At 41.2% G+C, this 13,260-nt stretch overlaps 1 protein-coding gene across 5 annotated transcripts in view; it reads right to left on the reverse strand.

Annotated features, from left to right (window-relative positions):
• Positions 1–13,260, reverse strand: part of LOC136852554 (heparan sulfate 2-O-sulfotransferase pipe-like) — a 423,978-nt gene that overhangs the window by 6,879 nt on the left and 403,839 nt on the right. For all 5 annotated transcript variants that reach the window (XM_067127317.1, XM_067127318.1, XM_067127316.1 and 2 more), the window contains 2 exons: positions 12,786–12,915; positions 9,823–9,983 (listed from right to left, as the gene is read on the reverse strand). In XM_067127317.1, coding sequence (XP_066983418.1) covers positions 9,823–9,983; positions 12,786–12,915 — 291 coding nt within the window. The remainder of the gene's footprint in view (positions 1–9,822; positions 9,984–12,785; positions 12,916–13,260) is intronic.

Consider the following 13,260-nt stretch of genomic DNA (forward strand, 5'->3'; position numbering starts at 1 on the left):
CTACATTTTCTGTCGCAGTAACTCTGAGGCTAGCTTCTACCTCTTTCATTCTCCCGCCTTCTTCTTCATCTTCTTCTGTCCCTCCACAAGCAGTTTTGTTTGCGCATCCTTCCCCGGGGTTTAGCAATGTGGGTTTGGCTACTCTCACTCGTCTTCCCCTTGGTAATAATGGGGAATCGGCTCCGGGTTTTTCTCGGTTCAGCCTTCTCTTCTTCCCGGCGGGTTTAACTATGCGGGTTCAGCTCCAGGTACCTGATCAGGTGTGGGTGCTCAGCATTCTGGTTAGGTTGGTCCACTTGCGGACTTTTCATCGTTGTCCGGGCTTCGTTCAGTTCCTCCTCCTTTGTCGGTCTTAGACTGTTCGGACATTGCGGGACAGGATTCTTATCCGGAGATGCAGGAGATTCTGGCGGACTAAGAATGTCCTTTTGCTAGTAATAACGATTATGGACGAATGCTTAAGTATGTTATTTCTTCATACCCTCATGCAAGAGCTCCAGACCTCCCGATTCGTCAATTCAGCCTTTTTTTTTTTTTCCGAGGCTTTTTATGCCACTAAGCAGGCTTTGGAGGAGGTGGACAGTCATTTAGCGTCGGTAGTGGCTTCTAATAGGCAGGACTCCCTTCTCTCTCCAAGTAAGACAATTTACGCAGTTCAAGGTAACCCTTTGGCAGGTGTCAGGTTGCCATTTAACGAATTGGTTGAGGCAATCCTGTCTAAGTCTCCAGCGTTGTCTCGGCTCATAGGGACTTCTCTTAAAGAAGCAGGTGCTTGGAGGATGTGTTGCGCAATCAGACTGAGGCTCTTGCGCACTCTCTCTGGATCCTGTCAGGTTTACTGTAATGGGGTTCTATAAGAGTGACGGCTATGTCCGAAATCAGGTTTACTGTAATGGGGTTCTAAAAGAGTGACGGCTATGTCCTTTCAGATCCGTGGCTGTTTGCAGCCTAATAAATTTATCTCGAGGGGTCTGGCTCACCAGGCGAATGCTTTGGCTTCGTCTACGATGTTTGGAGCAGAAGAGTCAAAATTTCCATTTTGGTCATCTTCCCCCCCCTCAGTATCCGGACATTCATAAGAGGGATTGCTTAGAACACCTTATAGCCTTAGCTAATTCTTTGTTTAAGGATGATGACGTAGCCAGTATGACGAACGTGGTTGCTTCTAACTCATGTCTCCGGTGTCGGCAATTATGCATCGTCAAGGGTACAGTGTGTTGAGGTATCTAGACAATTGGTATATCCTTGCCTCCTCTCTAGAGGAGCTAGTAAGAGCAAGGGAATTCTTATGGAATTTGTAACCTGTTCAGGTAGGAGGATTCTCTCTCTTCCTTTAAGGGTTTTCCCGACCCTGGAGAGGATCCAGTTGGTCCTTCAGCAGGTAGAAGGGTTCCTGTCCAGCAGGGAATGGCCGGTACCAGTTTGGAGAAGCCTCTTAGGGAGAATGTCTCTCACTCTTTTAATTTCCAGGGTCTCGTCTCCAGATGCGTTCTCTTCAAGTATGTCTCAGGAATCACTGGGCCTTGCATTCCCTCCGCAACGAGAACGCAGTTATAGTCGGGAGCAATTCTTGCCTGTTGGATCGTCTGTGGTGGTCAGAAGTACATCTGATACCGGGAAGGCATATCAACTCCCCTCTTCCCGACGTTCATCTGTACACAGATGCCTCAGATCAAGGTTGGGACAACCTTGGACAAAACCCAGGCCTAGGGCTGGGCGGGGGAGGGTTCGGGAACGAGAGGAGTCAATAAATCTTTGGGAAATCAAGGCTGTAAAGGAAGCCTTCAGTTGTTTTCAGTCCTAGTGCGCAACAGAGTAGTGGGTATGTTTAGCAACAGCATAATTGCAGTGTCGTATCTAAAAAGCTTGTTGGGGGCGGCGGACAGAGAGTCCTGAGAGGGTGCGGAGAACAAAAAGTGTCTCTTCTTCCCCAATTTATATCGGGGAGTCTCAACGTACTGGCCGATTTGCTAAGTCTCGCTCCCATCAGGTATTGGGGGGGGAGAGTGGATTTGGCTCTGGAAGTAATATGTCAGGTTCTCTGGAAGTGGCCAGCAACTGTGGACTTATTCGCGACGTGATTAAACCGTCGTCTTCCGGTTTATTTCTCATCCCATGTCGATAGGCACCACTGTGAAATTACAAATTGGAATCACATGCAGGTGTATGCCTTTCCTCCACCCGGGCTCATTCATCAGGTAATAAGGATATTGCGGGAGAGGGTCAAGGCGTCTATGATCTAATAGCTCCTTGCACGTCCTAGCGTGCTTGGTTTCTGGAACTCCTAGAGCGCCTTATGGAAGTTCAGATGTCCCTACCCAGGCAAAAGTTCTTCTCAGACGGCTGCATTCTCACCATTATCATCCAACCCTCGCGTGCTGTACTTAGTTGCATGGTGACTGTAGAGAGAGCAGCTAGACAGCTTTCTTTCAGCTTGAGAAAGTCAACCCGTAAGCCTTACCAGGTTCAGCTGGATAAAGTATATGAGTAAGTGTCGTAAGGAAGGTCATCCCATCTCTAGACCTTCCATAGCCAAAATAGCTGATTTTCTTTTATTCTGAAAGATGTAACATCCCAATAACAATCAAAACATATCTTGATTGACTGTCCCAGATGGCATCATGAAAGAAATACTTATTTACAAAATAAATCAATAAAGGATATTTTAGCAGAAGGTAATAACTTTTCAATTAATAATATCATTCTCTTCTTAAAATTAAATTGATAAGTAAAATATAATCTAACCCCCTTTTTTTCCTCCCTTTTTTTTCTTTTTCTTTCCCTCTTGATTTTTTTTTTTTAATTCCCCCCCTTTTTTTTATTATTTAACTACTTAATTTTTTATATACTCTTTCCCCCCTTCTTTTTCCAGCCCGAGAAGAACCCTAAAAGAGTTCAGAGGTCAGGTTAAACAAATCATTTATAAACAAATCATTTATAACTAACTAACCTTCGGAAAGTCAAGGGTCTTTCGTATTCGGCTATTGCTGACTACCGCTCAACGATTAGCGGTACAATTAGTTTCCACCTTCCTGAAATCTCTAGTAGTAAGATAATCGATGATTTATTACGTTCTTTTAAGATTGAACATCCTGTCTTGCCGACTCGGGCCCCTCCGTGGGACTTGTTGGAAGTACTTCAATATTTTCCTTGCGTTCCCCTACCTTTGAACCCATTAAAGCTATAATGTTAAGACACTGACTAAGAAGTTGCTTTTTCTTATGGCTTTAGCTTCAGCTAAGGGTTGGGCGAGCTTCAGGCAGTTTCTAGGTTGGGTTCCTATGCGAGAAACGACACGTATTTGTCTTCCGGAATTTGTGGCGACAGAGTTGGAGGTTAAAACTCTGTCTCATTCGTTTAAAGTTCTTTATCTGAAAATGTTCGTTACCGGCGATCCAGCGGAGATATCTTTATGTCCAGTATGAGCATCAAAGTCTATTTAACAAAGGTTGAGAAACTCCATCGCCTTCAGCGTACACTTCTTGTCTCTCCGCGGAATCCTTCCCGTCCACTGTCAAAGAATGTGATTAGTTACTTTCGGAGGGAGGTGATTTCCCAGGGTTCTTCGTCATCTTCAGCTCTGTATTTCCCCAACCGCACAGTATTTGGAGTATGTCCACTTCATCTTCCTTTCTAAGGAATTATTCAGTGCCTTTTATTCTGGACGCAGCTACTTGGAAGTCTGCCTCAGTGTTTGCTTCCTTTACTTAAGAGACGTTTGATTCGCTTCATAGCGTGTAGCGGCAAAGTCTACTGTCTGGCGTGCGTTCATTTAGCTGAGGTGGTATTCGCTTAGTGCGGAGGTTCGGAGGATTATTCTCTTAGTCCACATGTAGCGGCGAAGTCTATTATCTAGGGTGCATTCATTTAACTGAGGTGGTATTCGCTTAGTGCGGAGGTTCGGAGGGTTACTCTCTTAGTCCACGTGTAGCGGCGAAGTCTATTATCTAGGGTGCATTCATATAGCTGAGGTAGTATTCACTTAGTGAGGAGATTCTTAGGTTAACCAGATAGAGGAATTCCTTTTAGTCTTTAGAATTCTTAGACAACAGTGATAGTATAATCAAATGAACTTAGGTTTAGTACGTTTTAAGTATCTTAGTCTTTGATAGTTTCCCTACGAGAGCCCAAGGGGGTGCTCTAGTAGGCTAAGCTCTTTCATCGGTGTTAAGATACTTCTTCGCTTGTCAGTCGTCAGACCTTATCTGCACCTGGATGGCGGAGGGTCAGCGGCTCGGCACACTGCTTCATTTCCCTCCATACATGAGAGGCTATGAATACCCACATGGGAGGTTCACTGTACTCGTCCGCACATGAGAGTTTCTGAAGAACCACATGGGAGGTCGACAGACTGACTGTCGATCAAAGTACTCTCCAACATGTCTGTTCACTGAAAGCATTGATTTGATTGATATGGTGAGTGTATGACTAAACAGATATTTTATGCAGAGCAGATTGGTGAGCTACCATCTCTGTGGTTGTCAAAATGCGTGCAATAGAATTGATCCCTCCTCTAAATGATGTTAATCGGGCAAAATCAGGTGTTCAGGGAGTGTACTGCAATATAAAGTTTTCATAATAAAACTAATATTGTAATACTTACCTGAACACCTGAATGATTCCCACCCTCCTTTCCCCACATCAATTTTGACCTTGAATAAAGCAATTGACGAAAGTGGGAGTGTCGGCGAAGACCTGTGTCAGTGATGCCAACTGTTTGTTATGGTAGCCCAAGTGACAAGATTTTACCTGCAGCGCTGGTCATGCTGGCTGTTAAAATTCCCAATAGTGGGTTGGTAATTGAGAGATGTTCGGGCTAGTGGGATTAAGGGCAAATTCAGGTGTTCAGGTAAGTATTACAATATTAGTTTTATTAAGAAAACATCATGTTTGTATCCCTGTAGGAACAAATGCCAAATTTTTAAAGCAATTTGTACATTTCCTAGGTATACAAACCACAGCCTTTCATACTGAGGTAATCCACTTTGTCATTTCCTTTCAGTTTTGCATTCAGAATACAAGCTGGAAGAACAATGGGTAGTGTCAGTTGGGTGAGAGTGGGCATCCTGTCTCCCCCATCCCCTCCTGGGTACCATCCATGTTTAGTCAGGACATCTCCAGTCCAGTGCATATACAGAAAATTATTCCATATATGAAAAGCTATGGTCTGTATATCTGGTAAAAGTACAAATTACTTAAAATATTTGGTATATCACTATTTCACTTATGCTATACTGCCAAGAATAGCAAGGTGTTTACAACAATGACAATCATTGACTACCTTAGGACATGCAAGCATAGGTGTTAGCTTTTAAAATTTTGTTATTATTTACCCAGAGAGCACAGGTCATGAGATCAGGACATTACAGTATTTAATACTTATTATTTCCAGGATAGGCAGTAGCTTGTTGGTTATCCCTAGTGTTTTGGAATTATGATTTTAAACAAAGAGGTTAGTGTTTATGTCATTCATAGACATTTTGGCTAATTAAACTAAGTTATGAAACATTAGTTCAATGTACAGGCAGTCCCGGTTTACGAGTTCTTACACCGCATTTTCGTAAACCAAAAATCATCGAAAATCATCAAAAATCTTAGGAAAAACCTTACTTTTAATGCTCTGGGTGTATTGGAAATAATGTAAACTGCATTTTTATTGAGTTTTCATCATAAAAACCTCCAAATTTTGATTATTCTGCGATTTTGGAGCCATATTTCTTCCATCAGATCGGTGTACGACACGTCATAAACTGGGAAATAATTTCATGAATTTATGTTCAACCCGTGGGGGACTGCCTGTATCTGTTTGATGAATATATTAGATTTTTGTCCTTCAATGTTTCCTTAAGGAAAGAAATTTCAAATGATAGCAAAGCCACGATGATAAAGAGTGATGACATACTATCGTCAGATATTCATTTCTAAAAGCCAAAGATGTTAAAGTGACTAAGGCGGTGGAGGTAGCTCCAGGGCTGAGTAGGACATGCAACGTATCCTTAAAGAGGCGGCAAAATACAGATTAGAGTGTTTGTTCTCTAAACCACTTAAGCCAGGAACACACACAAGTGTAAGGGGACTCGGACACGATTGCGTTACAGCTGCCAGACATGAGTGACCAAACAGGGGCTTACAACATAGTAAACACAGACACAAATGCATGGCTCAGTCATAAGTTAGATACCCATGTGTTTTATATGATTAGGATACAGTATTTTAAATTATCAGGATACAGTATTATACAAGTGTTACTGTAAGTACTTTCTAACGTAAACTTGGTTTTAGCTTGTCTTATATTTCATCTTGAGAAAATCTGACCTACACTAATTGCTCTGAGTAGCCCATCCTTTTCAGCCTTTTGAGACAATTTGGCAAGGATAAACAAGAAAGCGTTGTCTCCCAGACCCACCTTGGCAGTGGTTTCTTTGATGATAAAATGTTTGTGGATTGTCCAGCAAATGGGAGGTTCCTGATTAAAAGTTATGAGGGCTGTATTTCAGATACCCCTCCCCTGGCAGATAGCAGTGACCCAGCTTCCCTAACTTGTTCTTGTTCTCTGGAGGGTTCTAACCATGAGTGTTCTCATGAGAGAGAGAGACTCTACAATCCCTTCCAACTCTCATGAGCTGGAGAAGAACTAGATAATGCTTGATCTCATTCTTCTCCTCCTACTGCAATAACTTCTTCAGTTTCTAAGTTTAGAAGTAGCAGCTCGAGGAATGTCATCATTCCAATATCCCATTGCACTCCCTTGACAGGAGGACATTATTTTCCTCCTACTGCAACAACCTCTTCAGTTTCCAAGTTTAGAAGTAGCAGCTCGAGGAATGTCTTCATCCCAACATCCCATTGCACTCCCCTGACAGGAGGACAAGTTAAAGGTTCTGGTCCACAAGAGTCCTGTTCCTTGGGTGAAAAGGGGCATCTCATACTTTAAGGGACCCTGTGCCCTGTGAAGGTCCTTTTCCTGTAGAGCCCCTCATGGCTAAGCTAAAACATTTTCAAAGGTTACTGTGTTCATTCATGAAATGTAATAATCTGGGGAAGGCAACCTCGGCTGCCTGCCGCTTTATGGTCTTGTTTAAGAGGTATGCTATGGGTGGTCCTCCACAGGCATATCTGTTGGTAAGGCTACCTTGGTCAAAACTGGCTTATATTATTTTGGAGAAGGAGAACAACTTGGTTTGCAGACCCAGTAGTCCCCTTACTTCCAGCAGATTGATCAAACTCCTTCCCCCAGTACTTTGACTCCAGAATGAGGTATTGTATTCCAGAGGATGCAGAACCCACTCTGCTCCAATTAGAGCCGTCAGTCTGTTAGCTGACTAAACCTGTCCCTCAAAAGACTTCAACAGGGAAGGTGTAGCCTTCAATGCTTCAGAGATAAATGCTTTGGAGTCAGTAGCTAAGTCTCACAAATCAAGCAGTAATTTGGCTAGATCTGTGGCTAAAATACTCATAGATTTATTGTTAACAGGCCTTGTTAACTCCAGGTTGGAAATGATGTTTAGGAGAGTATTGTGTGTGTGGAGGAAGGGCTCTTACTTTTGTAGCTCATCAGTTAGAACCAGTGGTTCTTTCTTCATAGGAGAGGTAAGGTTCTCTCTTTTCTTGTCATGCAAGTCTCAAATGACAACATTCTTACCTTTAGAAACAGCTCAGTGCTAGATTCCTCGCTTCTCTTTCCAAAGAAATGTGTCGATACGGCAAAGAGTTAAAAAGGGCAAAATCTAGGGACTTGTCGTCATTGTCTTCAACTTGGGTGTCCTTTAAATCTTTTGATAAGTCCTCAGGTTCTATATCTTAAGTAGCAAGACCTCCATCTTGGGGTATGGCGAAGAAACCATCAAAAACTAAGACAACCTACACAAGCTGCTGCTTCTGAGAAAGGGGGTAAAGCATCCTAGCTGTTTTTTTCCTCAGCCCTATTACCCTCCTGCCACAGCCCCACCTAGAAAAGGAGGAAAAACCAAGAAGAGACGAAATACTTCCTAAGATTGGCAATCCCCTCCTCCACTGCCAGAAGGGGTTGCCTTTCTCACACTTGGACAAAGTGGCAGGAACATGGAGTGAAGCCTTTAGTGGTGTCTGTTCCCCATGATGTTTACAGAAAACCAGTCAAGGACTTATGCTTTCCTTTCTCAAACAACCCAATTCCATTCCCTTCCTCCCATCCAGTTCCCCAGAAAGCTTTTACCTTGGCAGAAGAAGTAAGATGTTGGAGAAATATGCTGTAGTGGTTGTGAACTGTCCATCTCTAGATTTCTACAACTAATTGTTCCTAGTGTGGAGAGCAATCAGAGGATGGATACTGGTAATCAACTTTGAATGAATATATACAACAGACTCATTTCAAGATGGGCATTTTTAGAGACCCATTCATCAAGACTTGGAAATATCTATATTCTGTCTGCAGAAATGCGATCCTTCAGTACAAGGCGCTTTGCTTTGGACTGTGTACAGCTCCTCAAATACAATATTTATGAGTATGTTCAACTTGGTTTCGGATTGGGCCTATTTAAGGGGCATTTGTCTACAGTGATGCCTTGATGATTGTTTACTCATAGCCTCATCAGAATGTTTGCTTCAAGACAAGGATTGTGTCCTAGCTCTTTGCAGCAGACCAGGAAGAAATCAAATGTATTTCCAAAGCAGCAGACAAGGGGTATCTGGGTATGCTCCTGGATTGTATGTCAATGAAAGCGGTTGCAGTGGACTCCTATGTAGTCATGTCCAAGGAATTAGTGAGTCACTTCCTGTCTCAACAGGAGCAACCAGCTCAGTTCTAGAGTCTATTCTCAGCCATTTATTATTTCTACAGAAACATGTCTTTACAGTTGCTGTCATCTATGGTCTCTACAGTGGCAACTGAAACAGTTTTGGTCAGCTCAAGTCCAATCTCTTTCTTCTTGTTCCACTGAACCAGAAGGTCAGGGAAGATCTATGAAGGTGGTTAGATGACACAAAACTCCTGAAATGAGTTCCCCTGTCCCCTTCTCCTCTGGATATGCTCCTATTCTCAGATGCCTTGAGGAGAGGATGGGGGTTCAGCCAAAAGGGGAGCGTGTCCGGGTGGTGGATGGAGATAGTCTTACACATCAATGTTTTGGAAATGTTAGTTGCATGGATAACTCAGTTGCCGTCTCGAGAAAAACTGAATGATCACACTGTGGTGCTGATAAGTGACAACACCCTGGTTGTGTCCTACATCAAGAAGGAAGGGGGAACATTGTTTCAAACTCACTATCACCTAGTTGTGAAAATTCACAAGTGAGCATTTCGTCCTTCAGTAGAGCTGTCAGCTCTGGGTGTCTGAAATGTGCTAGTGGACCAAGTCAGTCTCCAGGGTCACGTGGTAGGTAAGGAGTGGCCTCTATATCCCCAGGTAGCAAAAAGACTGTTTGAGATATGGGGTTATCCCCTACTCGATCTGTTTGTGACCAAACTAAAGGAGAAACTGCCAGGCTTTTGTGTAACAACTGCTTCAGCAGGCCAAAGAATAAGAGAAAACTGTCATACAAAATTACTATCTCTTAATGGTTACCTGATTTTGTTTTGTAACAACTATACTTATTTCTTTGATTTCCTTAATTTTTATTGCAAAATTACACAAAATAATAGTAGAGGTACCTGTGGAATATTCAAATTTCATCAAGAGTGTCCTGGTTCACTTATAGAGATGCTGGATCAGTATATGAAGAGAATGGCAAAAGTGTCTTACTAAATAAATGAAATGTCAATTCCTTAGAATTTTAGTGTGTGTGTGTGTGTGTACTATTATGAAAAAGATATGCTATAAAAAGTCTGTTCTGTAATGTACTTCACCTGAACTAAAGTAACGTTGCCTTGCACCACTGAAGAAAGCAGGAAGGTACTGTTCTAAAACACCAAGGGTTGTATTCCATTCTTCTGTTATTCCAATGACCGAGTATTCATATTCTGCATGAAATTTGGCTTTTTGCAATGCATATGGTTCTCCACGCTTTCTGAAACAATAGAATAGAGACCATAATAATGTGTTGTACATAAATTTAAAGATTTTTAAGTGAATTGAAAAGATCTTTGGGAACAGAACTTGGAAAGGTCAAAAAGCAATGCGATGGGAAAAAAAATTATGAGAATATTACAGTATACCATTATCATAAAAACATGTCTGACACCTGTTAAGTAACATTAACCTGTCCAAAATGCAAAACGCTTACTTCATGAAAATTCTTTGTGAACCCAGAAGTAAATTAGGCCCAGACTTACCTCCATGTTCATACTAAAAAACAAGGTCGCTGCATTACTTCAGTTTATATTACTATCATCATCATTAGTTTTAATGTTTTTATCTTTAGGAGGTTAAAACATAAAACAGTTCCTCTCATTCTTTTTGGTCATGTATATACTTCTGCCTGAAACCTCACCTAGTTCAGACCTTTATTTAAGCCATTTACTGTTCAACTACTTTAACTTCTATTTTCTCCAATTTCCACCTCTCATTGATGAACAAATCTTTCAGGTGGGCCCTACGAAAGTCTGGAAGTGTAACTTAATTGTTTTGGTAAACTGATCTATGAATAACAAATCCTTTATGATTTCCTGGGCCTTCCTAATAGTATTTGTTTTGCTACTTCCTACTTATTAATTGTCTAACAAATGGTTCCTCTCCCCTTCTCATTCAATGCCTAAACTGTCTCGATTTCTGAGATAGTGTATTTTCTAGCCACTGGATAAATCTTTCTGCAACTTCCTCAAGTGCCATGATTTTTCCAGTGCACTCAGGGCATGAATCTTAGCATTTTGTAGTCACAACTGTCTGAACTACCCTCCATTTTCTTGGTAAGTGACAAAATATCTGTTCTGCAGACTAATATGGGAATCATACATTCATCATGATTTTTAAATTGTTTACTATAGGGATGTTTCTTTTGTTGAGTAGTTGTGCAATGTCTTTCAACTTTCATCAAAGTACACTCAGTACCTGCCTCACACCCCATTGTGTCTCCAAGGTAAAAGAAATGTTCTACCTAATCTTAGGCCTTCAATCGTTGAATATTCCTTATTTCATCTATACTTTGCAATCCTAAGTTATAAGATATCCTCCTGTAAAACATCTAAATAAGCTTGTGTAATAACCTAATGAAGTCAGTACTGTATGAATTAAATTCCTTAAAACTAGATAATATGGTGACTCCCTGTGAATGAACAGGCAAGAAAGAATAGGTCAGAAGGATGCAGTCTGTTGGAGATACATCCTGATGGCCCTCAATGGACACTGAAAGCTGTTTCCAACATAAGAGGAAGTTAAGACAAATCTGGGCCAAAAGGAAGGCCCACTAAGGACCAATGGTTAGAATGAGACACTGGACTGTGAAGGAGCGTCCAGCAAGGACTCATAAGGTGGCCAAGTAAGGCTGCACCATACCAAAGTCAAGTCCAAAGAAAATGGGCAAAATGACAAGTGAGGCTGGAAATGTTCTGCAAATCTAAGCCATGCTGAAGGAAGACTGAAAAGAGGATGGAGCAGTAACCCTTAATTGCAAATAGAGAAAGAGCTTCTTAAGTTTCTTGGATACATAAACAAGTAGGCTAGCATAAGAACAGAGGCTTCGAGGGATGAGAACCCTGTTCATCATACCAAGCAACAAACCACCTAATTTCCTTGGTAAGGATCAGTGGTAAAGAACCTGTGAGGGGTGGTGATAGCCACTGCAGCAACATCCGTGTTATTCTCTCTGAGATTACACAAGATAAACTCCATGTGTAAAGGTGTAATGATTAAACGAATATGAAATTGCTGTAGGCGTGGTTGCTTTAGGAGTCTCTTCCAAATGGGAAGAGTGTTGGGGTTGTCCATGATGCAGATCAGGTCTGGAAACTACTCTCACTGCAGCAAAAGGGAGGGATAAGAATCATACTAGTTTTCTAACATTCAAAACTTCCATTGTTCCAACTCTGGAGAACAGTACAGTACATTGGTAATATGGCATCCAACAATGTAATGAACAGATATAGCAAAGGCATTCCCCAAAACTTGCCGAAGGGCCCTGCAGTCATCAAAGTAAATGAGCCATGATGCTGCAAAGATGTCTACTCCCATCAGATAAGGAGGATTCAACTATATTCCTTGCCAATTCCTTAGCTTGGAGAGACTGCCCATAGGTCTAAGAAGTTTGTGCACTTCTCCACCCTGGCCCAAACTCCTGTTACACAAGCACCCAACAAGTGTGCTCTCAAGCCCTTGTCTGAAGTGTCCAAACACATCAGAAGTACTGGATCAGGAGTTACCAACAGATTCAGAAGATTCTGATGGTCTTATGAGTTTCAGATGTAATTAAGGTTAGGATGGACTTTTTAATTACTCAGTCAAGCTAAAGTCATTTTCTAATGAACGTATTTACTCCATGTACTGGGAACAATGTGGGCATTGCACAAGAGATAATAGTCAAAATAGCATATCATGAAACATGGCACTTTTATTTAAGTTGTCACATCTACTTTTGAATAGCTAATGTGAAAACTGAGGCAATTTTTCTTTGATACTTCATAATTATAATGAGTACCTATTATAGAGTACAAATATATCCCAATATAGTACTATATCATTTGCAAAATTCTGTATGGTTGATTTTTTATTTATAGAAAGTGCAATTTGGTTGCAGTTACTTCTGTTTTACGATTGATTGAAAAACATTCATAAAATGTGATCAGGTCAGGAACAGTGACAGTAAAAGGAGGCCAGTTTTCATCTTAACACTATGCTTTAATTACGATACTGAAAAAAAGGTTTACTAATAACTTACAAGCAATATGAATGCTGACCACAGATGAAGGGAACAGCAGACAGAAAATCATCAGTACCATCTTTCATGGAACATTCGGGGTCATCATTGAGTACACAGTCCTCCAATTTTTTCCAGTACCATGAACGACCTACAGAAAAGAAGTAAAATTCTATTTAATGAGACTACAAATCATTGCTTCCTGGAGGTGAGACAATGGCAAGTATTTTTACAACTATTTTCCAACCTTATTGTTTGCTGTATTTCCTTTCTTAAAGTAACCCCCATTATCTTACATGGCCTGTTGCCTGCTCAGGTAAACTCAGTCTCAAGAAACAGATGTTTATGCTTTTTCAGGACAATTAATTTCAGTCTCTATTATCACCGTGTGATTCAGGATTACGAGTGAAGAAAACATTTCCATGACAAGAATACTTCATAACACTTACATGAAAGCAAACAAGCTTGGAGCCTGGTTTCACACTTTGAAAATTTT

The sequence above is a fragment of the Macrobrachium rosenbergii genome, chromosome 25 (assembly GCF_040412425.1).
Source record: "Macrobrachium rosenbergii isolate ZJJX-2024 chromosome 25, ASM4041242v1, whole genome shotgun sequence".
NCBI lineage: Eukaryota > Metazoa > Arthropoda > Malacostraca > Decapoda > Palaemonidae > Macrobrachium > Macrobrachium rosenbergii.